Consider the following 21102-nt stretch of genomic DNA (forward strand, 5'->3'; position numbering starts at 1 on the left):
CCGTAATATTGTATCCTAAAGACGGGATATAAATTATATATTGTTTCCGAAAATCTTCCGGGCTTTAGGGATTCTCCTGGTAACAGTTGGCATTAAATTTATAGTTTAAGACACTTTCCGGTGAACTAACTTCCGATCCATCGCAGTCAAAATTAAATCAAACCCTAGTACCTTAGGGCCACATCTACTCCGTACCTATTCCCCTTTAATCTGGGTATGTAAGCCCACGGGATAGTTCGATAGCAATACCTCGAGGTTAAATAGATAAGCGTCTATGTCCATCTCGCTCATTAAGTCTCATTCTCATATAAAGTCCCTTCTCAATCTATATCCAATAGCCAAAGAAGACATCATGTTACTCTCGTTTCAGTTCCATTTCTATTCCTTCTTGCTAGCAGGTGAGTATCTCTATGTCACAGCTGCCAAGGTATGAATATTCCTAATATCTCCCACCCTTACATTGCTGTCGCCGCACTCGACTATTGTCCGCTAGTTATGGACCCTTCGTATCCGCATAGAAAAATATATACTCAACCACACCAAGCGGCTAGGCATATTTGGCATGTTTTATATTAGGTGACAGACATACATATGTGCAACAATATGGAGATTGAGGATGTTGCCACAATCTAATTGGATGGCATGGTGGGTATTGCCCATCTGTGGAGATTTTGCTTTTTCCCCCCTGTCTGTTTTCTTATCTCCCTACCCACCATAGAAGACGGCCGACGGCCGAACGAGTTTCTCCGAACTCAGGCGCTGTCTCCATAGCTTTAGCCTTAATATAGTAACTATAAAGGTGATCAGCGTGTGATTTATATCCGAAACCTTCTTAGTGAAGATTAAATTCCACGTCGTAGGTTGATATCATTTGAAGGATCTGTCGGGGACGGGAAGTGGGGGTCCGATTGATATTGTGGTCTTGGGACCGTTTTTTTAATCGTGCATTTTAAGACTTTACATTTGAAATCGCTGAAGAGATTTAACGTGGGTTATTTGGGATTATATTTAATGGCTGAAAAGTAGCTCATCCAGCACTCAGCTTATTTGCATCGAGAGCCTCTTTCTCATTATCCATGTCGCTCAGCCCATTAGGGGAGCCTCCAGCTGGGACGAATCTAAACTCCGATCACGGCAGACTGAAAAATGCTCCTGCGATTGCAACCTATTCGCTTGCGGTGATAACTGTTGGGCTTCGATTCTATACGAGATTTCGAGTGCAAACTGTGAAAATAGGCGCAGATGATTGGGTGATCGTGGCGGCCTTGGTATGTTGTCACTGAATGAAAAAAAAAAGAAAGAAAGAAATTTGCCAACAATGACTTATATTTCTAACAAATATATACAGCTGCCCGTAACAGCATGTCTCGCTTTGGTTGTGCAAGGTATGTACACATCCTTAAATGGCGTAAAGGGACCTCAATTCTAACTTGTTGACAGCGAGTGAATATAATGGTATTGGTAGGCATGTGTGGAGTATCCCTCCTAATGAAGTCGTGGAAATGATGCGTATTCTCTTCATCTTCATCCTATTCTACGTGCTTACCACTCCACTCGTTAAAATATCCATTCTTCTCTTCTACCGCCGTATCTTCGGCATGACATATCCAATCTGGTTCTGCATGTTCCTATCAGTGGGATATTTTTTCTCTGGCTGGATCACCTTTCTATCTTACTGTAGACCAGTTTCATACTACTGGACACAGTTTGCAGAACCCAGTGGAGGAAAATGTGTGTTCAATATCTACCCATTCTTCATCACCCAAGCTGCGGTGAATATGGTCACGGATGTGCTCATCCTAGTGGTTCCAATCCCTATTTTATGGAACCTACAAATGAAAAGGGCACAGAAAATCTTACTATCCGGCATCTTTTTGGTTGGAGGAATGTGTGTTACCCCTAGACCAAGTGTATTTGACTCAAGCTCATATATCCCAGTGTCTGCATTGCAAGCCTTATACGGATTTATTACCTTACCTTCCTCAAAAACTCCTACGATTATACCTTTGTCATAGGTAACTTCTTCCTCTGGTCCATCATTGAGCCCTCCATCGGCATTTTATGCGCCTGCCTTCCAACATTATATCCACTGCTCCGCTCGACTATCGCCTGCATGTTTGGCACTAGTTCGAAGAAGTATCCTGGAGCTTTACGCAACCAGGACACAGCCAGTAAAAGAGTACATATTGGCAGCCGAAGGCCACTTGACTGGGACGAGACCTTGTTGACTACACATGACGTACAGGTTGAGATGAACGGAACCAGGAGGGATAGTGCTCAGAATGGTCACATTACGGTGGAGACCGAATTTCAAATAGTCGAAGAGAGCAATCAATTGAAGTAAAACCAGGGGTACTGCTGTCAGTGCATCGGGGACCGGCATACTGGAGGATGGATGATTCCTTTGTTTTATAATTTATGTTATATAACCGAGGTTCCATATAGATCATAAGGAGAGCCGATACAGAAATGTAGTGTTGTGAACACCGTTGATTGGACCCTTATATTTTTACATACGAATACGCCGACAAATGCCTTGTCCCGAGGCACTCATTCCTTGTGCCTGTCTTCTAAGGTATTAACATTCCAAATCCAATTGAGTTAACCTTGAAACCCCGGATGATGTCACTTGTCGATACGATGGAGCGGGGTGCCAAAATGTTGGCAGGAATCAAACTGGCTGCAATCGGAGCATGTTGAAAATACAAGTTAATTCGTCATAATTAACATGCCTTTTGATTTGTTCATCGCTAAATCCTAATCGATTTCATGCCTACGTTGCTTCTTTTTACACACTTTAATTCTTGCAAGTAAGAATTCAGGACTCCTACGGAATCGAGATTAGCGGCCTTGATATAGTTTGACCCCTCTATCACCTATTCCACCATATAAATTCGAGGATCCTAAAATCACATAGTGGTATTACGATTTAGACTAATTCTAAGTTCTAATATATCAACCTATGCACGGAGACCATAAAATCGAGACTTAGTCGATGATACCGCTTATTGCCTATATTCTTTCTAGTTCTGTTGTGGTGGCCTCAGTAGATTGCGACATCGCCCGTCCACGGTGGGCGGTAGGCTATTTGGATCCACTTGCAGATATTATCTGGTAGTATTCTTGGTTTTTTTTTGTGTAATTATTGGGGTCGTGGTTGTTGAGAAAATTAAAAACTTTTTTTTTTGCTGCGTTGAACAGAAATTCAATTACATGGTGAATTCAATTAGATGGTGGCGACCCCATACCCGCAAGGGGTATGGGGTCGCAACGGACTGGGTACCATAAGAAAGGCTATCATCTATCAGGTAAATAGCTCCAGACAGAGCCAACGCCCAAATTGAAGAGAAGATAGGCAGACCGTTACTGCTAACGTTCAGATCATTGTGTCTTCTTTGCCTTCACATTTTTCCCTCTTCGGCGCTTCAAGGCATCCGGTGTGTATTCGGTGTCAAGGAGGTAGTCCCACCAGCGGAAGCTGCTTGAGTAGTTCCCAATGAATTTCTCATGGTGGAGGTCGTGATGATCAGCACCAGCCCAGAAAGGCAAGAAATGGTGAAGACTCCAAGGAAATTCGTAGCCACTGTGGGCATCGATAGCCTGGGACAAGCGCAACACAATCCAGATATACATAGTGAGAATATGCAGGTTACCGGTGAAAGCACACCAGAGGATCGGGGAGCTGACGGTCCCGAAGCCGAGAATCATCACTTCAATAGGAGAAGCATATTCGGCGGCCAAACCAAATGGTGCGGAATACTGATGGTGAATTTTGTGAATAGCCTTGTAGAGTGGACCCCAATGAAGAGCTCGGTGGAAAAAATAGTGCCAAGTGTCCTCCATCACGAAAAATATTGCAATCTGATATGTCATAGTCCAGGGAGACGGAAAAGGAATCGTTGTTGATAGACCGCAGAACTGGGCCATAGGGTGGAAAAGCCTAGAAGAGCCGTTATTACTCAATCGGGCCCGAGAGGCAAACGTCAGGTAGAATACCACTCCGTCGAGGGCAGGAACATACCAGATTTGAGGAAGTTCGACGGTGAAGTGGCTCAGAAGCACAAACTTGGCGCAATCCCATTGCTCGCGTAATGAAGGTACTTTGCTCTGAAGCAGAATGTTAGTTTCGATGGCGGCTGGAATTGGGTTGATTTCGGCTAGTGCCAGGCGTTAGGCTTGCCACTTACACCTTGAATCTTGTATCTCTTGAAGAAACCCAAACTATCGATGAAGATCCACGGAAGAGAGCGGCCGAAGTAGAACAACTCGTGGATGACGAAGGACATGATGCCGGCGGCCAGGACATCATTCTGCACCCACGCATACCATGCGACCCACAATCTCTCTGCCACGCTCAGGTGGGTATTGGATTTGGTGATATCCTGATATTGGCCCCAATAGGAATAGGTGCCGGGGGGCAGCACGGTAGAATTCCTAGGAGAAAAGGGTCAATATACAACAGATTCCACAAAAGAGTATAATTCAACCACCCGAGGGGGGGGGGTGGGGTGCAAGAAAGTGGAGGAGACACATACATTGTGGTTCCTAGAAGGTCTTGAATAAGAGAGAAGAAGCAGAGGCTAAGAGAAGGAGAAGACTATTTCGTGAAGAGTGGAGTAAAAAAAGAAAGGATCTGGGGAAAGTACTATAGGGCTCGGATAGCTATCGGCCCGTCTGTGGCCTGACCTTTGCGGCGCTGATGACTTTTGTGTTCCGGCTCCCAGCCTCACCACTTCGGGAATGGCCTGCTCCGAGTTATCGAAAGCATACTGGTTCTTACGGTATTTGAGTACGCGCTAAAAGGAAGGGGGCTTTTTTAGACCTTGCTCACTGGATTTTAGACCTTATTCAACTGGGTGTCCTGTCGTTTGTACGAAAGCCAACACGTGTGGAGCCGGGCGCACTTGTGCCTGTGCATACCCGTGGACATACAAGCCCACGTAACTATGTAGGTAAGCAGCTCAGTTTAACTAGGTCATCCTCCAGGTCAGAATCCCACTCATCCGCTTGAACCAGAATCACCGACTGATCAAGCTCAAACTGCTGATCGACGCAAACGAAGGATATTGTGCCTCGTCCAGGTGTCTTAGGATACACGTAAAGCACCCGAACGAGCTCCCAGATATCTTCCACCTTTCCATCGATCATAGCTGCGTCCTCGCGCCAAGGTACGGTCGAATAGACGGGGAATATTTGTCCATCTCGGGAATAGTAATCGGAGCCGTCCGAATCCACGTCAATGGGTGGCATGATAAGCTGCTCCAATGTCTGTTTTGCGGCGTTGCTTAATTGGTTCGTGAAGAAGACCACGGTCCGAACCCAACTTTTCGTGATGATAGGTAGCCAAAGAGGTGGATCGATAAAGAATGGTTCATCCGGCTGGCAGAGGATCTCTTTGGCACCTTTGTCGCTAGGGTGAACGTTAGAAGTAATGAAATGATGCACATAGCCAAACTCTTCCATGTCGGTGCAAATATCGAAGAATGTCATTTTCAGCATGAATAATGGATTTGTAGGGGCTTGCATGTAAGAACACCAAACTGCGCCTCGTCCAGAGCAGATAGTGGTCTGCGGAGATAGAGCAAAGGCATGATTCCATATCTATGTCTCCCCAATTGAGCATCCCACATACGATATGCATTCCAGAAGTTGACGAGGTCTCGACGGGTCTTCATGCGGTGCTTATTCCACGGAACAAGTTCCAGTGTCATGTGAGCTTCGGTATACCGCTCCTCGGTCTCCAGGACGAGTCCCTTATCTGACTCTGTTGTTGAAAACTTGTTGCGGGTGTGGAGAAACCTTGCTGGAACCGCCTCAACTAGCCTTTGGTACGTGTTTTTCCAAATCCTGGGATGTTGTAGGATACATGAGAAAGATGACTAGATGTGTCTTACTGGGACGACGGTTCCATACCGGCATCTTGATCGGGAGGCTGTTCGTATTGGATACTTAGATGGCCAGCTCGATGGGTAGATAGCGACCGAGAGCAGTCGTTACGGCTTTGGCATAGTACTCTCTTCCTAGAATATCTGCCGTCCTGGACTTGAACGGTTCTTCATCCGGATCATGTAACATCGTCCCCCTCCATCCTTGGCCATGGGTCCACAAGGGCCCCCATGATTTGTGAACGGATTTGAATGGCTTTGCTTGAGGATCATCATCACCACACATATAGTCTATGTCATCGAGATTGAACATGGTTTCTTGTGGGGAGCACACCGCATGTCTTGCGAAAACAGAACATCCACCCGAGTCGGGATTCCTCCGTGTGGATAAGACAATTACCGAGACGCGCCCTCCTTGCCTTATTGAATATAGATCACGATCTCTGAGAAATCTTCCTGACAGCTGACGTTTGGTCGTTTCATCCGCTGCGATGATTCTTGGTCGACCCGAACGGTATGCTAAGATAGCAAGGGCATAGAGATTGCTTTGACTGTCGCGACGTGGACCCTTGGGTAATAGACTCTAGAAGGCGACGAGGTGGTGACCATACACGGACATTGACATTGACTTTGTGAGTGTCATTTTCGGCTTGGGCAGAGGTCCCAAAATACTGGTCGGAATAGGACTCGAGGTTGTCCTCGAGTGTTGACTTCACCAGCCCACTAAGCTTCGCTTGGCTTGATGCGCACAAATCAGTCAACAAAACCAAGGGCCAAGTGTAGTGTGGATCCATGAGATCGTCGGACATCTCAGATGATCGGCGTTTTAGCTGGGGTAATTCCTTGGTTTCGCGACAAGAAATTGGTTGGTGCTGGAAACCTGCCGTTCCCAATCCTTTTAACAGGCAAACTTAGCCAAACAGAACAGTTTTCCGTTCGCTTATGGAAGGGGAAGCAACGATTGCTAACCCGAGACCATTTTGGTTGAAGACTAGTGTATCTTGGCATTGAGATTTGTTTGACGAGCCTTCCAAGGTTCCAACAATGTAAAGAAAGATTTTGGGTTCCGAGGGAAGCTTATGAGCTTAAACTGACCTAAGAGAGAAAGGCCAAAATGCATCATGATATTATGCTAAAAAGCTATGGCCCATAAGGGAAGCTTGAGTATGTAGTCTAACAGATCTAAATCTAAACAGTGAATCTATGTACTTTTTTTTAAAGGAGAACCGTCTTCCTTCGAGGTTCATTACTGCCGAATCACGCTGTGTTGGCACAAGTCCAACTTTTGGAAACGGAGTCCTCGTGAATTGCGACGCCTGACACCCATAATCCCAACCCGCACTGGAAAGGATTAGCCACCATAAACCAAATCAAGCAGGAGGAAACTTACAATAGCAAAGGCAATAGCCAAGACCAAAATATTGGTAATCGTCAAAACAGCCTTCTTCCAGTTCTGGAAGTAACGGCCCTTGTTCATATAGAACCAGAAGATCGCAGGGAGTCCGACTAATCAAAGTCAGTACTTGTTTAGATCTTGAGAAATTCGATAATGGGAAGAGGGGGTCAATCTTACAGCTGAACCAACTTCCAAAGACCGCACTCTGTAATTTCTGCATCAGCCAACGTTCCGAGTCAAATGAGATTCGATAAAAGACTTACAATCAGACTCAGTAGATCATTGAATACTGGGATGGATTCCGCCACGATCCAGGCAACAACCCAGACTGCGAGACAGATACCGACCCAGGATCCAATCGACAGGAAGCTTCGGCTGTGCATCTTGTCGGATCCACGGAACATACGCACGTAGATGTATTTGCACGCAACGTGACCCAAGACAACTCCGGAAAGGATGGTCTGTATTAAATCAGTAAGGTGATACAAAAAACAAGTGGATTAAAAGGATATAATCACCGTCGGAATTGAAAGGCCCCAGGCAATCTTGCTCATCAACGGGCTCAGAGAGAGAATGGCAGGCGATTGGACACCTGGGCTGGTGGCTGTTTCCGGTCCCACGTAATGATAGATGAGTAGTGCACTAACAAGGTACAGGACGGTGTCGACGATTTGAAGCATGGCAAGTGACTTGTTGAATGTACGTGGGTCTTCTGTCTCAGATATGAAGCCAAAGTACGCAACGTGAGCGACTATAAGATCGTCCTTGGATTAGCTCGGTTTACTTTGTTAGGTGCTGATGACCAGCATCATTTGGTGTTTCACGTACGGTAAGCGAAAATGATGTTTGTCACCGCCAAAAAGCCGTCGCGGAAGCTGACATCCGTGGTAGCCTCATTCTTGATATGTCCTTTGCTCTCGACTCCCACAGTGATCATGGTCAACACTGTCGCAACAAAGACACTTAAGAATGCTAGGTACCGGTCAGTTGAGTTCTCCTCTGGGTTTAACAGTGTTATGACTGCACTGGATATGGACAGTACTCACAAATGACGGACATCCAGTAGACCTTGTCCATAGTACGAGGCAAAGCGCCCAAAAAGCAGATGATCAGTCCAACAACACCGAACACCAACGTGCAAGTACCGTGATCGGTCAATACATTCATCAAGATGTTGAACATCAGAATGTTACTCGCCATGAGGAATATTAATAGCAGAAGCTGGCCAAGTCCTAGCAACTCACGGCCGAAAGGACCCATCAAGATCTCGCCGGCATCTCCCATGCTGTGAACCTCGGGATGACGAAGTTTGAATTGGCCAATGACATAACCGGTATACCATGAAAGAGCAGAGACAAACAGAATCATGATTGCAGCGCTGTTCAACAATGTTAGTCATGGAGTCTCGAAAGCTGTCAAAAGAAATACATACGGAACCATTCCAAGGGTAGCCACTGCGGATGGCAAAGACAGAATTCCAACAGAGACATTCTCAGCAATCATGACTGGAATTGATGTTAGAAGTTGAAGCTTTCGATATGCATGATATCTCAAATTTAGCTACTCACGCATTCCACAGTGCCTGTTGAGGGACGATTAGCCATGTCCATGATCGAATTGACAATCTTTATGCAGAGAATAATAACTTACCACCATTTCATAGTCCGATACTTGATCTCCGCAGTCTCTTCATTTCCAAAGGGCTCCAATTGCTTCGCGTCCAATTTCTTCTCCAAGTCATTTTCGGGGAGTCCATCGACCTTGCCGTCCGCGGCATTCTTTCCCTCAAACATAGTGACTTTCCACGCGAGTCAGGTCAAGACTAGACCTTAGATTGAAAAATCTGATAAGCCCCAAAATGTTTCAATATGTTTCAAAGACTAAGAAGAATCGGGTAACCCCGGCCAAGCCAAAAAAAAAACTCTGAAAGCGCTCCGGGGAACTCGGGTGGAGCCGACAGTTTCCCGAAAAATGATCGGCCCGACTCAATTTCAATACCGGATGCGGCCATGTCGACGGCTTCAATCATAATGGAGTTTGAAGAGTGACCGTAATGATATATATTTTGGTTAGGTGTCTACCTAACTGTAAAGCATATACCGTTTAGAAAAAGAAAAACAAAATCGAACAGGGGTGGTATATAGCTTTGGTGTGTGCTTTCAAGTCGCCTAGTCGGTAAAGGGGCTGCTGTCTTGTAGGGTGAAGTGTCAATAGAGATGAAATGTCCAGTTCAGAGCGAGATGTTCTCCAAATGAATCAGATGAGAAGTCGAAGAGCAATCTAGGAAGGGGTGGTGATGAGTTGGTTAAATTAATATCTCTTATCTACATCGTAAGCTCTAACCCCGCGGGCAGGCCCGCGGGCATGCCGATGACTAAGGCGGGACAAGCGGATCCCCGGCGGAGTTTCCCGCCTTGTATCAACAGCGGTCAACACCAACGGTTCATCTCGGTAGCGTTGATCCTTGAAATCCGTATAGTCTTACACATGGAAAGCGGCCGTAAACGTGCTTCTTTGGCATGCAACTATTGTCGGAGGCGGTAGGGTCTCATTACTCCATGACCGAGTTTCCCCATGCTGACGGACAAGCAGGAAACGCCGCTGCAATGGCGCGATACCCTCCTGCAGCCTCTGTGAGGATTCAGGTATTGATTGTGTTTATAATGAAGCTGATTCTTCGAGGTGAGAGACCCGTTTTATTCAAACTCTTGGCAACACTTCTAAATCCCGATAGGCATCGAGGAGAGACTTCCTCCTCGGAATTCTTCCGCCGTCTTGATGCAATTGAGAGCTTTATATGGAGTCAGCCGAGACTCCCTCAAACACCCCAGACTGGTGAAACAAGAAGTGGTGGTTTTACATTCCCATCATTATCTGAGCATGAAAGAGCGGACTTTTCTCATCCCTCCGCCATGTTGATTTCGTCCCCGTCAAGGCCCAACCCGGCGAATATCTCCCAGCTTATCAGTACAAATTCGTCCTCTTTCATATCACCTGAACATGACATCCCGCCTATGAGTATTCCCATCGGGCACACAACAACAACTGAATATATGCTGCATATGAATAGAGTAAAGACCCTCTTCGGGGAGTTTCCACCCGACCTGTTCATACGCGCGGAATCAAAAAGGCATATGCCGCATCAATTGTCTTTCATCCCAGGTACAATTACAGCGAGCCAGTTGCCAATACTCGATGAAGCGAGCACCTATCCACTGGTGGAGGCATATTTCAAACACGTCCATGTTGAGATGCCAATCCTCGACAAAGATCAATTTTTGGTGCTTTATAATCACCATACGAGAGCCGGTCTGGGTGTTGACTGTGACTCTGCTTTATGTCTTGCAGTTCTTGCATTAGGATCTGCAGCTCTCGAGCAAGTCGATCCAATAAAGTCCATATCTCCATACTGGGTGCCTGGGGCAGACTTCATTTCACCTGCTTTGCAGATATTGATGAACGAATATTTACTGTCCTTTTGTCCCACAATCACTCTGCCTCAGAGTTTGATACTCATTTCGAAATATTTTGGCTTTCTTCTACGGCCCCTGCAATCATGGAAACTGATCCATATGGCTTCGACCAGTATCCAGTATTTGAATAGCCGGTTAGTTAATACTTCCTGTGGATTCTGTTTGATTTCAAACATACTGATGAAAGATATGTCTGCGATAGAAGCCAAGCTTCTCCAGATAATCATGAGCTCAAGTCCAGTATTATTCTACTATCATGGGCAGCATTCGACACCGAGTGGTTGGTCTTCTGATTCAATTCGGACGACCCAATTTTATTCTAATATTGATGACAGTGACCTGATAGCTGAACACCATTTACCACGAAGTGGCATCGAACATGTAATTGATCTGACACCTTTCCCAACCTTTGCAAACCATGATGCCCAAGAGACACACGTCTTCCTTGCCGAACTGTCCGTCCGCCGTCTGCTCAATAGAGTACACCACACCATGTACGGAAGTGACTGTACAAGGCGCAGCCTTGGTCTACAGCCAGCTTCAAGCGACAGCCCGTCGTATGACTTCCAGTCACTCTCTACAATCCTGAGCGTCTCTCAAGAGCTTGACCGACAGCTTGACAATTGGTTTAACTTGTTGCCAGGCACAATTAAACCAGGTATTAATGATCCCTCTCGATGTACTGGCCTTCAACTCAATATGCTCCACCGCTTTCACTCCGCCAAGGATATCATAACCAGACCATTTCTTCTTTGTGCAATTGACTCGTCACCCGAGAATGATCTTCCACCAATGGTACTCAAACAGTGCGAGTCTAGTATAGCCAACTGCCGAGCGTATCTGGATGCCTCGGCGCGGAGACTGATGGGGCCATCATCTTGCGCGGAGATCATTATTCATACGTACGTCCATAAGATACTTCATACTCGAACTCAACTCACCTTTGACTCTTTTAGGATGTTCTCTTCTATTCTTCTCATGACCCTAGGCTCGGTTTGTCCGGCTTTGGCGCAGTTGGTACCGGATATTGATGTTCTGCAGAAGAACACGATAGAGAGTATCGAGCGATTTGCCGTGGAGGGCTCTTTGATTCAAGAGATTCATGGTATTATTATGTTATTGCATAGTAAAACACGAGTGCTTAGGCGGTCTATGTAATCGCTTTAATTTCGGATTCTTTTGTTTCGAGTCGGGATAAGCAGTTTGTATTGCTTCAATCATAAAATAAGTACCACCTGCCAGTGGTATTGGAACGATCCATTGGCCTTTTTGCGTGTTCTTTAAATGTAGTACATAGCCTGTGAGTTGGGGATACAAGGTCCACCTAGTCTGTTGAATGGGCCCGGCGGATAATCCCGCCAGGGCCACTAGCGCGGTGTAGATTTCTTTGTTCGATATCTATGCCATTATTATTGAGGCTTTTTCAGGAATAATATCATTGTAATGCACTATTAAAATCAGAAACAATATAACCAAACTAACTCCAGGGCAGTTTCATAACTTTCGTAAATAATATGTCCTGCCAAGGTGCAGCATAGTATACCCACGTTTTTCCTGACGTTGAAGGCACAGGCTGGGGGAGTCGACATCATATTTTCCTGCAAGGTAACAACTCTAATTTCGACTCCATTGAATCTGGCACACAAATTTCTTAGCCCCCTGTATGAAGTTCCAACAGGGAACCAAACACCAATTCTGAACTGCCTGTATAGATGGCACGGGAAACGGATGAATATTGACCCAGCCCCACGTTGCTTCACGAAGGGATGTCACCCCAAGGTCACCCCGCGAAGAACTGGCATAGCTCTTCAGACCAAGCATGAATCAAATTCCGCTGGTCCAGGGTGTATCCAGATCCCAATGTAACCAGTTCTGGGTATGAATTCATGGACCCCCTTGCTTCGGCTCGCATCGACTGACCAATCCAGGACTCACATAATGCGTGGCTGTCACCTTGTGCATTGCCCTATCTAGCATGTATCCCGGCCATAATAATATTGCTTATTGCGTTGAGCCATGTACTTGGATACTTCTGCCAGCGATGGCGCCCCAAGTGGACTGTTCCGTTTGTTTCCGAGCAACATGATACACAAGAGCTCCCACTAGATCAACCCAAGCAATCATTGCGATGGACTATCTCTCTTTTTATATTTTCGGCTACTGGGCTTCTAGCCGAGACAGTTCAATTTATTCCTCCGAGAATTGACGCCTCGGCTTTTGTCCTTGTTCTCTCATGGGTTGGTTATCATCGTCTCTAAAGGTATCAATTACTCACACTCTTCTTTAGGCGACAGCATCTATTCTAATCACCGTCAAGCGGCCCAGATCATGTTCCATCTCGATGCTCGCATATTATGTCTTAGCATTGGCAATTGAACTTTCTTTGGCGACTCACCCAGATGTATGCCCGAAATTCAAAATTGTTGCTCGCTACATCGCTGCAGCGGCGGCCGCGGCAGCCTGTGCGACAATTCTCCTAATGCCATTCCGTGAACCTTCACTGCCATCGATAGATATCAGCGCCGTTGGTCAACAGCCATGCGATGACTTCCGGAGTCCAGAAGATAATCTAAGACTTTGGCAATTCCTCACAGTGTCATGGATGGCACCGCTTATCTCAACTGGATGCAAAAGACAACTACATGAACAAGATGTCTGGTTGCTTGGATTTAACTTTCAACACAGCCGACTACATGAGAAGTTTCGTCGACTTCGCGGCTCTGTCCTTAGTCGCCTGTTGAGAGCCAATGGCATTGATGTTTTTATCATCTCTACCATATCGCTTGTCCAAATGATATGCGGTATGGAAATCCAGATATCCTATTCTGTTTTGTCTCGCTAATAATATTAACAGACTTTTCCACCCCCGTTTTATTGCAGCAACTATTGCAGGCCATGAAAGACGCGTCTCGACCAAAACGCGTCCCTTTGACCTACGCTTTCATGTCCTTCGCTCTTCGACTTGTTGCTGCACAGTCTCAGGTGTTACTTCTGTGGTATGGAAGACGAAGCTATGAACGGTCGAGGGGTGAAATGATCATGATGGTCTATGAAAAAGCCCTTTCACGAAAGAACATCTCTGGACTGATGATCGAGGGCAACGCAGGGCCATCAGACGAAGAAGCAAATGGAATCAATGATGAGGCCGCAATCCAAGAGAACCATGAACCACCAATCAAAAGTGTGGAAGGTTTGTGGAAACGGATCATTTCTCGCAACCCAAAGGCCCCACAAAAGCAGGCCAAAGAAGCTGCATCACTTGGCAAAATATTCAATCTCTTGCGTGGAGATGTATATGAAGTTGCACAGCGATTTTGGGAGGTTGACTCGTTGATTGACAAGCCACTAGGACTGCTAATCGCTACCTTCCTTGTCTGGACACTCTTCGGACCATCTTGCTTCCTGGGAATATTAGCTGTTGTGGTTGCACAAATCGTGAATGCACTGGTGACTAGAGCTCTCTTCCGCTGGGAGCGGGTCAGACGAGTGGCAACGGATACAAGACTCCAAATAACTTCGCAATTCGTGGAAGCAATCCGTCACCTGCGATGGTACGGGTGGCAGAATCATTGGCTTCAGCAGGTAATGGATGCCCGACAACATGAGTTGAATATTCGGATTGTGACCAGTCTGTGGAGTATCTTGATTCGTTTTATCAATGCTTTCGCCAGTGGCGTGTTTCCAGTGGTTGCGTTATACGCATATACCTTTTTGGCCGGGCATGAACTACGGATTGATATTATCTTCCCCGCATTGCAATTGTTCACCATGCTAGAGACCCGTCTTCGGGATATCCCTGGTCTTATCACCTCGCTTATTAATGCCTTCATTGCACTCGGGCGTATTGAGGACTTCATGTCCGAACCAGACAAGGAGAATCTGCCTTCTGAACCCCTGGCGAACGGCACGCCACTCTCCATGCAATCTTGTTCATTCGCATGGCCAGGAAAGGCCTCACCAGTCCTCGTTGATATCGATGTCACGATCCCCAAAGGACTGACTGTTGTCACCGGCAAAGTCGGTGCTGGAAAAACCGCGTTTCTGCAGGCTCTTTTAGGGGAGCTCGATAGACTTAGCGGCTCAGTCCATATTCCGAACGAAATGGTGGGATATTGCGCTCAAACACCGTGGCTACAAAGCATGAGTATTCGTGATAACATTCTATTCTCCGCTCCCTACCATGACCAGCGCTACAAGCGGACACTCGAAGCTTGCGCCTTGCTTCCAGATCTTGCTCAATTCAAACATGGCGATTTATCGTTTGTGGGTGAAAATGGCATTGGTTTATCAGGTGGACAAAAAGCGCGAGTCGCTCTGGCAAGAGCTGTCTATAGCGCATCGCGGGTTCTCCTTTTGGATGATCCCTTGTCTGCACTAGATCATAATACCGCGGAATCGATAGTCCGTAAATGTTTTTCGGGGCCATTGATGAAAGACCGAACCATCGTTCTAGTGACGCATCGAACTACCTTGGTTCGTCAAATTGCTGATCAAATCATCAACATTTGTGAAAAGCATGCCACTGTTTATGACAAGGATACTATCAAGCTTGACGTGACCGAGTCGTCCCTGCAGTTTATCGACCATGAAAACGAAACAGAAGTGGAAACTACGCTCGAGGAGGAAACAGCTGCCGTGCCTGATAAATTCATTGAGGAAGAGCATCGAGCAGACGGGGGTGTCAAAGCTCGAGTCTACTGGAATTATATTAAGGCAGGAAAATATCGATGGTGGCTTACCCTCGTCCTAATCCTAGCAATTTACCGACTGATGGCTGTTGGTCAATCATGGTTCCTCAAAGGGTGGGGAGAAGCCTACGAGCAGACAACTGTTCTTCAAGGGGATCTCTCAACCTCGAGTAACATGTTATCACAAGGCGCCTGGGCAGTCTCGAACCTGAACATGGACACATACTTTACACCTCAGAACCCTATAGACCACCTACCGTCTCCACGTGAGGATGTGCGACCCTGGCTGTGGACATTTTTCGCTATCATCTCATTCCAAGCGGCCACACTCCTTGTCGCTCAGCTTCTAATGCTGGTCATTGTTTACTATGCTGGACAGTCCTTATTCCGACGGGTCTTGGTCCGAGTCAGCCATGCGACTTTCCGATACTTGGGTAAGTTATATAGACTGGCTCAACAGGACAAAGCTAACCAATCATTCCAAAGATACAATTCCTCTCGGGCGCTTGATGAACCGTCTCACATCTGATATTGGAGTCGTCGATGGCAATATTAGTGAACAATTCCAGGTGATCGCGTTCCAGGCTATAATTTGGATCTCCTCCGTCCTGGTAATAGCAACCGCTACTCCGGTGTTTTTGTTCTTCTCCCTAGCTCTCACGGTCGCGTTTGTCCTGGTATTCCTGCGTTTCCTTCCCACGTCTCAGAGCCTACGACGACTCGAAATGGTGTCCCTGAGTCCTTTGTTGTCCAACTTCGGAGAGCTATTGCACGGTCTGACCACTGTCCGAGCTTTCCATGCAGAGTCGCAGTTCCAGAACCGGGTTATATCCGTGGTTGACAAGTTTCAAGGAATGGATCATTTCTACTGGTCACTCCAGAGCTGGCTCATGTACCGGTTTGAGAGCTTGTCCGCTTTTTCAACCTTCTGTCTAACAGCTCTAGCCTTGTACACCAATACTACACCAGGACTGGTAGCATTCGTGCTTATTGCTGCGAACAACTTCGTCGATTCCACACATGCATTGTGCAAGCAGTACGGCCAACTTCAAATGGACTTTGTGTCGGTAGAGCGAGTCGATGAGCTACTCCACATTGAGGAAGAAACCCCTGGTACCATCGCTCCCCCAGCTGCATGGCCAACGTACGGCAGCGACGTTGTCTTCGAAGACGCAACTCTCCGTTACGCCCCGCATCTCGATCCCTCACTTGTAAACGTCTCTCTTCGCATCCCCGGTGGATCCACTACAGCGGTTATCGGCCGTACTGGCAGCGGCAAGTCAACATTGGCAATGTCCCTTCTGAGCGTCATCAGACCTGAATCCGGTCGCATTCTCATTGACGGCATCAATATCGCCGACGTCAGCACACAAGCATTGCGCACCCGAGTTACCTTCGTCGCACAAGATCCCGTCCTCTTCCCTGGTAGTATCAGACTCAATCTGGACCCAACGGAAGATTATTCCGATGAGCTGTGCACTGAAATCCTGGGGCGTCTGTGTAGTCGACATGGTTGGCATCTTGGGACACATATTGAAGCTGGAGGAAGGAATCTTAGCCAAGGCCAACGGCAACTTATTGCTCTGACACGGGCCGTCCTTCGTCGAAGCGCGATTGTCATTCTCGATGAGGCGACTGCTTCTGTTGATCATGATACCTCTCTTGAGATTCAACAGATAATCAGGGAGGAGTTGCAGCAGTCTACTGTCATTACGATTGCGCATCGTATAGAAGCTGTCAAGGATGCGGATTACTTTGTCGTTCTAGATCAGGGGCGAGTTTCGAGACAGGGACATGTGCGGGACTTGTAGAGTCGGTATTTGTCGGTCCGAACCGCGGTCATTGGCACTATCAAGATCATTTGTATACTCGAATGTGAACAACCAGAATATTCCCAATGTAGAAAGCCGAAAATAAGGGCCCTGGCAGAAGAGGGACTTCGTATATAATTTCTCAAAAGGGTATCTAATCTTCACAGCTTGGCACCACCCTGGGCCTTCTTCAGGATAGGCTCCATCTTGGTCGCCTTCATGATGTTACCCTTAATCTTCAACTTGCCACCCATGAACAAACGCTGAGCGTTGGCCTTTCCGGAAACGAGCTGGGCGAAGTCGGAGTCGGAGAGTGAGAGGGTCACTATTGAAGGAGAGAAATTAGCATTTGTATGTATAAAACGTGAAACATCAACACGTAGATCGAGAATGTAGACTCACCATCAGCCTTGCTGCCAGCAGGGGCAGCACCTTGTCCAACCTCGCCCTTGTTCTTGAGGTCGAGGTACCAAGCAGCCTCCTCACCACTGGAGTTCTTCAGGTTGAAGGCGAAGATGGCCTTAGCCTGGGAGAGGGCATTCTTGCGGTCGGCTTCGTTGGCCTGGAGCGTCTGGTTGATGACGTCGAAGGCAGCGGACGAGGGGTGGGAATCTACTTTGGTTAGCTGGTACTGACAGGTATAGACAGATAGAAAAGGGGGCAATACCTTTCTTGAGAGACATGGTGAATATGGTAGTACAAGTGTGAGTGGGTAAGTCAAGGCGGGTGACCGACTATAAATGACAATCTGCCAGAGCATGTGAACTGGCTTGGCCGTCCGCGGGTGCCGAGGCCCCCAACCCACATCTTCCCCACAAGCTCTCTCGTGTCTGTGATTCCTCCAGTCCTTTCTTCTTCTTTTTCTTCTTGATTCTCTGGGATTTTGCCCAGACTTGACTAAGATCTGCACACTTCTCTTATTCCCGAGGTCTCAGCCCTTTCTTCTAGTCTTCCCCGTGTTGACATTTCCCCCCGTCTCCACATAGACCGCGCTTGTGTTGCATTGGGACCTGAATGTTGTACAAATGCGGTATTCACCGCGACACTGCTACATTCATCAGCATATGCTGATCCTCCCTCGGAAGAAAACTTTGCGAACCCTTTCTGACGTCACCTCCAACTAAACACCGAAGACCGCAGCAATCGCTTCATATGATCCGGGCTCCCCCACAGTAGCTCGCGTGTCCGCGATCGCGCTTTGGCCAAGCTTCTTAGCGTCCTCTGTCCCTTTTGTTGCTGCAAAGCGCAAATTGCCTTCTGTAACTGCTTCTGGCTGACTCCCGCTGGACTCAACACTATTGGCACATCCACGGTGTCGGTGTCGCGCTGACCCTGCTTCCATCCTTCGCTGCCGCTGAGTTGTGTCAATGGCGCGAGCGCGTCGTCCTAATTACCGCTGCGGAGCATCACGTTTTGGAAATTGAACTCGCGCAGGGAACTTCGATGTTCCTGGATGAAAGACGCGACCTGTGACGCGTCCCTTGTTGCATTGACCAGCTCCATCTGTTGAAGATGTTGGAATTTCAATGACCGTAAGGGTAACGCGCACTTTTGAGGGCATGCTTGACTTGGCTTTCCTTTGGCTGCGCTGCTGAGGCTCGGCTCTGTTGCAAGTGACAAGGGTGAGAGGCCCCTCTCGCCTTCCCAATGAAAGACCAGACTTTGCAGGGATGGGAAGCTACCTAAGTATGCATGGAGGAGCTTCAGGTGCTCTGTCGGTTGACCTGGCTCATGGCCGAAACTCGTCATGGACTGTGAGCTTGCGGATCTGGGACCAGCGCTTGCAAGATGCAGGCGAAGCACCAAATCCTGGAGCTGGGCGTAGGTACAGGACCGCTCCTGGGTGGACTGATAACAGTGACAGAGTGTGGAGATCTGTCAATGGTGCTTGTTCGATTGCCATTCGCAGTGAGATCAATTCATAATCTACTACACTTCGGCGGTAGCTATGGCTTGGTACTTGACCCTCACAGGAGATTCGCAGATGCTGCAAGCCGCTCATCATTGTCAACGCCTGGACAAATGAAGGTATGTTGGTAGACGCATGGAACAGAGGCGGATACTGCTTGACTAACAGCTCTGTCATTTTCCGGCTGCCATATCTAGGGATACTACTGCCAAGTTGGCACCGTTGTGGTGTGTAGATGAAGGTTTGTTCTGTCCCCATGATTGGATTCAGGATTGGAGGTAAGAAGGTCTCTTTATCATGTGAAATCTTAAACGTCATGGCCTGGACGTGTCCCCCAATGCGCTCCAAAGCGGCCATTCGCGATGGCCTGTTGAAGGTGCTGGTGCGAAAACGGACTTCAATATCCGCGAAGAGAATTGGTGCGAGATAGACAGCGAACTCGCGACATACTAAACGGCATGCGGTGGGATCCTTGTTTGCTAGATAGCTCGTGAGGATTTGTTGGACGCGCTTCGTCTTCCATAGTCGGGCCAGTCCCTGTTCTGATGCCATGATCGATCGGTCGTCGGTTCCTACAGAAACCTTTTGCACATACATATCACCAAGGCAGCAGCTCGCTTGATCGAAAGATGAGCACTACACGTAGATGATTGGTAGTAGAAATGGACAACTTTAATATTTCTCAATTCCTGCAATTCACCATATACATAGAAATATCCTGTCTTCAGACCTTACATTGAATTCACATGCACACCGTTTATTCCCCCTGATTTATGTTTCAGCTACATGTAAGAAATATTTTCCCTAGTCTAGATATCGGAACCAGTTTTAGCCTGAGCTGCACGTCAAATGTTGTACTCCTACTTGCCTTATAACATGCGATTCGACAATTCTTCCAGCCCAGGCACCATATGGGTCATAGAACCTCTCACAGTCATGATCGAAATGTTGAAACTACTCCGATATGGCTGAAACTAGAATTACCTACATAGTTAGTTAGGTGCCCAGTTGCTGCCTAGGGTGTCCAGTACCCAATTCGGATATTAGGGCAAGCTGCGCCTAGCCCTGTGTTTAGTTTGTTTGGCGCGTGACGCGCATGATCACGTGTTGATAAGAGCGCGTTTACATCAACGAAAGGTTGTGCAGCGATGCAGGGAAATGCGTAGAATTACCTACATACTTCTAGGTATTCATCTCTATATTACTAAGGAACCTTTTCTGTAAGACTTCAATACTTCTGTACTACTCATAACAATGAATAAAACCACGGTGCCTGAAGGAGGCTCAAGTAAAAGTGCCCCGTGGAACGTTGACAAGGTGCTGACAAGTACGGCAGTGGATAGCAGCCCCCATGGGAATTTGGTCTTAATTGGCTTTCCAGATCCACCGCTCTCATCTCCGCCTTTTTCCAAGTCGCTTCTCATATTGCATAACTAGTTATAGAGCAACTTGAATTGTTATATCAACTTTCTGATGAGAAGTTTCTGTAGATTTAGAGTGAGTTGTTCATTTATATAGAAGCAGAGTCGTTCGCTACTTATACTGTCTCCATACTTGCTGATATAGGACTTGGATAATCTGAATGTCTCCTTGGTTTAAGATGATCTCAATGCGATGCTAAAAGGTGATATGAATGATATTTCAATGAATACCTTTTTTGATATATTTTTCAAGGTCTTTTTAGATGTCTTTCGAACATCTTTTAGATAGTCTTTTGAAATGTCTTTTTAGGTGGCCAATTTTCTGCTGGCAATTAAAAGTCAATAGAACCAAAGTCCTAGTGGTCGCTATGCGCTGCGATAGATGATGACATCTTGGGCGAGAACTTCAACTTTCCCCGCAAGGTGAACACCTCGACCCCGGGGGCCAGCTGAACGGTCGCAAAGAGCGCCAACACTTGTGCCTTCCTCATCGGATCTTTTACACTGTAAAAACGACCG

The 21102-nt window shown here is 47.0% G+C and overlaps 10 protein-coding genes across 10 annotated transcripts; 3 read left to right on the top strand and 7 right to left on the bottom strand.

The window, feature by feature from the left end:
• Positions 1 to 1076: 1076 nt before the first annotated feature.
• N7455_012585 (uncharacterized protein) lies at positions 1077 to 2344 on the top strand (the record flags this gene model as incomplete). Its single annotated transcript, XM_040952867.2, has 4 exons — positions 1077 to 1268; positions 1349 to 1385; positions 1441 to 1888; positions 1939 to 2344. 4 exons carry the CDS (start codon positions 1077 to 1079, stop codon positions 2342 to 2344), a joined length of 1083 nt encoding a protein of 360 aa, XP_040817021.1.
• An 838-nt stretch (positions 2345 to 3182) lies between these two features.
• N7455_012586 (sterol desaturase family protein) lies at positions 3183 to 4433 on the bottom strand (the record flags this gene model as incomplete). The annotated part of the gene is made up of 3 exons (XM_065606924.1): positions 3183 to 3940; positions 4022 to 4107; positions 4188 to 4433. Coding segments are annotated over 3 exons (891 nt in total), but the record flags the coding sequence as incomplete, so codon positions are not given.
• A 511-nt stretch (positions 4434 to 4944) lies between these two features.
• On the bottom strand, positions 4945 to 5490 carry N7455_012587 (uncharacterized protein; the record flags this gene model as incomplete). The annotated part of the gene is made up of 1 exon (XM_065606925.1): positions 4945 to 5490. The coding sequence occupies one exon, from the start codon at positions 5488 to 5490 to the stop codon at positions 4945 to 4947; it is 546 nt and encodes a 181-aa protein (XP_065460091.1).
• A 2-nt stretch (positions 5491 to 5492) lies between these two features.
• N7455_012588 (uncharacterized protein) lies at positions 5493 to 5919 on the bottom strand (the record flags this gene model as incomplete). Its single annotated transcript, XM_065606926.1, has 2 exons — positions 5493 to 5818; positions 5895 to 5919. 2 exons carry the CDS (start codon positions 5917 to 5919, stop codon positions 5493 to 5495), a joined length of 351 nt encoding a protein of 116 aa, XP_065460092.1.
• A 30-nt stretch (positions 5920 to 5949) lies between these two features.
• Positions 5950 to 6694, bottom strand: N7455_012589 (uncharacterized protein; the record flags this gene model as incomplete). Its single annotated transcript, XM_065606927.1, has 2 exons — positions 5950 to 6468; positions 6497 to 6694. The coding sequence occupies 2 exons, from the start codon at positions 6692 to 6694 to the stop codon at positions 5950 to 5952; spliced, it is 717 nt and encodes a 238-aa protein (XP_065460093.1).
• Positions 6695 to 7142: 448 nt separating this feature from the next.
• Positions 7143 to 9074, bottom strand: N7455_012590 (uncharacterized protein; the record flags this gene model as incomplete). The annotated part of the gene is made up of 10 exons (XM_040952724.2): positions 7143 to 7226; positions 7276 to 7391; positions 7459 to 7486; positions 7545 to 7742; positions 7800 to 8032; positions 8110 to 8253; positions 8328 to 8659; positions 8714 to 8786; positions 8850 to 8863; positions 8932 to 9074. 10 exons carry the CDS (start codon positions 9072 to 9074, stop codon positions 7143 to 7145), a joined length of 1365 nt encoding a protein of 454 aa, XP_040816928.1.
• A 561-nt stretch (positions 9075 to 9635) lies between these two features.
• Positions 9636 to 11912, top strand: N7455_012591 (uncharacterized protein; the record flags this gene model as incomplete). The annotated part of the gene is made up of 6 exons (XM_040952649.2): positions 9636 to 9821; positions 9874 to 9963; positions 10016 to 10888; positions 10957 to 11034; positions 11090 to 11656; positions 11711 to 11912. Exons 1-6 carry the CDS (start codon positions 9646 to 9648, stop codon positions 11910 to 11912), a joined length of 1986 nt encoding a protein of 661 aa, XP_040816966.2. The 5' UTR covers positions 9636 to 9645.
• Positions 11913 to 12573: 661 nt separating this feature from the next.
• Positions 12574 to 17253, top strand: N7455_012592 (uncharacterized protein; the record flags this gene model as incomplete). The annotated part of the gene is made up of 5 exons (XM_040952688.2): positions 12574 to 12630; positions 12683 to 12991; positions 13042 to 13555; positions 13609 to 15876; positions 15929 to 17253. The coding sequence occupies 5 exons, from the start codon at positions 12574 to 12576 to the stop codon at positions 17251 to 17253; spliced, it is 4473 nt and encodes a 1490-aa protein (XP_040816955.2).
• Positions 17254 to 17414: 161 nt separating this feature from the next.
• N7455_012593 (SCP2 sterol-binding domain-containing protein) lies at positions 17415 to 17936 on the bottom strand (the record flags this gene model as incomplete). Its single annotated transcript, XM_040952776.1, has 3 exons — positions 17415 to 17578; positions 17656 to 17865; positions 17921 to 17936. The coding sequence occupies 3 exons, from the start codon at positions 17934 to 17936 to the stop codon at positions 17415 to 17417; spliced, it is 390 nt and encodes a 129-aa protein (XP_040816694.1).
• Positions 17937 to 18373: 437 nt separating this feature from the next.
• N7455_012594 (uncharacterized protein) lies at positions 18374 to 19714 on the bottom strand (the record flags this gene model as incomplete). The annotated part of the gene is made up of 3 exons (XM_065606928.1): positions 18374 to 18607; positions 18664 to 19101; positions 19184 to 19714. The coding sequence occupies 3 exons, from the start codon at positions 19712 to 19714 to the stop codon at positions 18374 to 18376; spliced, it is 1203 nt and encodes a 400-aa protein (XP_065460094.1).
• Positions 19715 to 21102: the final 1388 nt, after the last annotated feature.

The sequence above is a fragment of the Penicillium solitum genome (genome assembly GCF_028829755.1).
Source record: "Penicillium solitum strain IBT 25940 chromosome Unknown utg000009l_segment0_segment0, whole genome shotgun sequence".
In the NCBI taxonomy this organism is placed as follows: domain Eukaryota; kingdom Fungi; phylum Ascomycota; class Eurotiomycetes; order Eurotiales; family Aspergillaceae; genus Penicillium; species Penicillium solitum.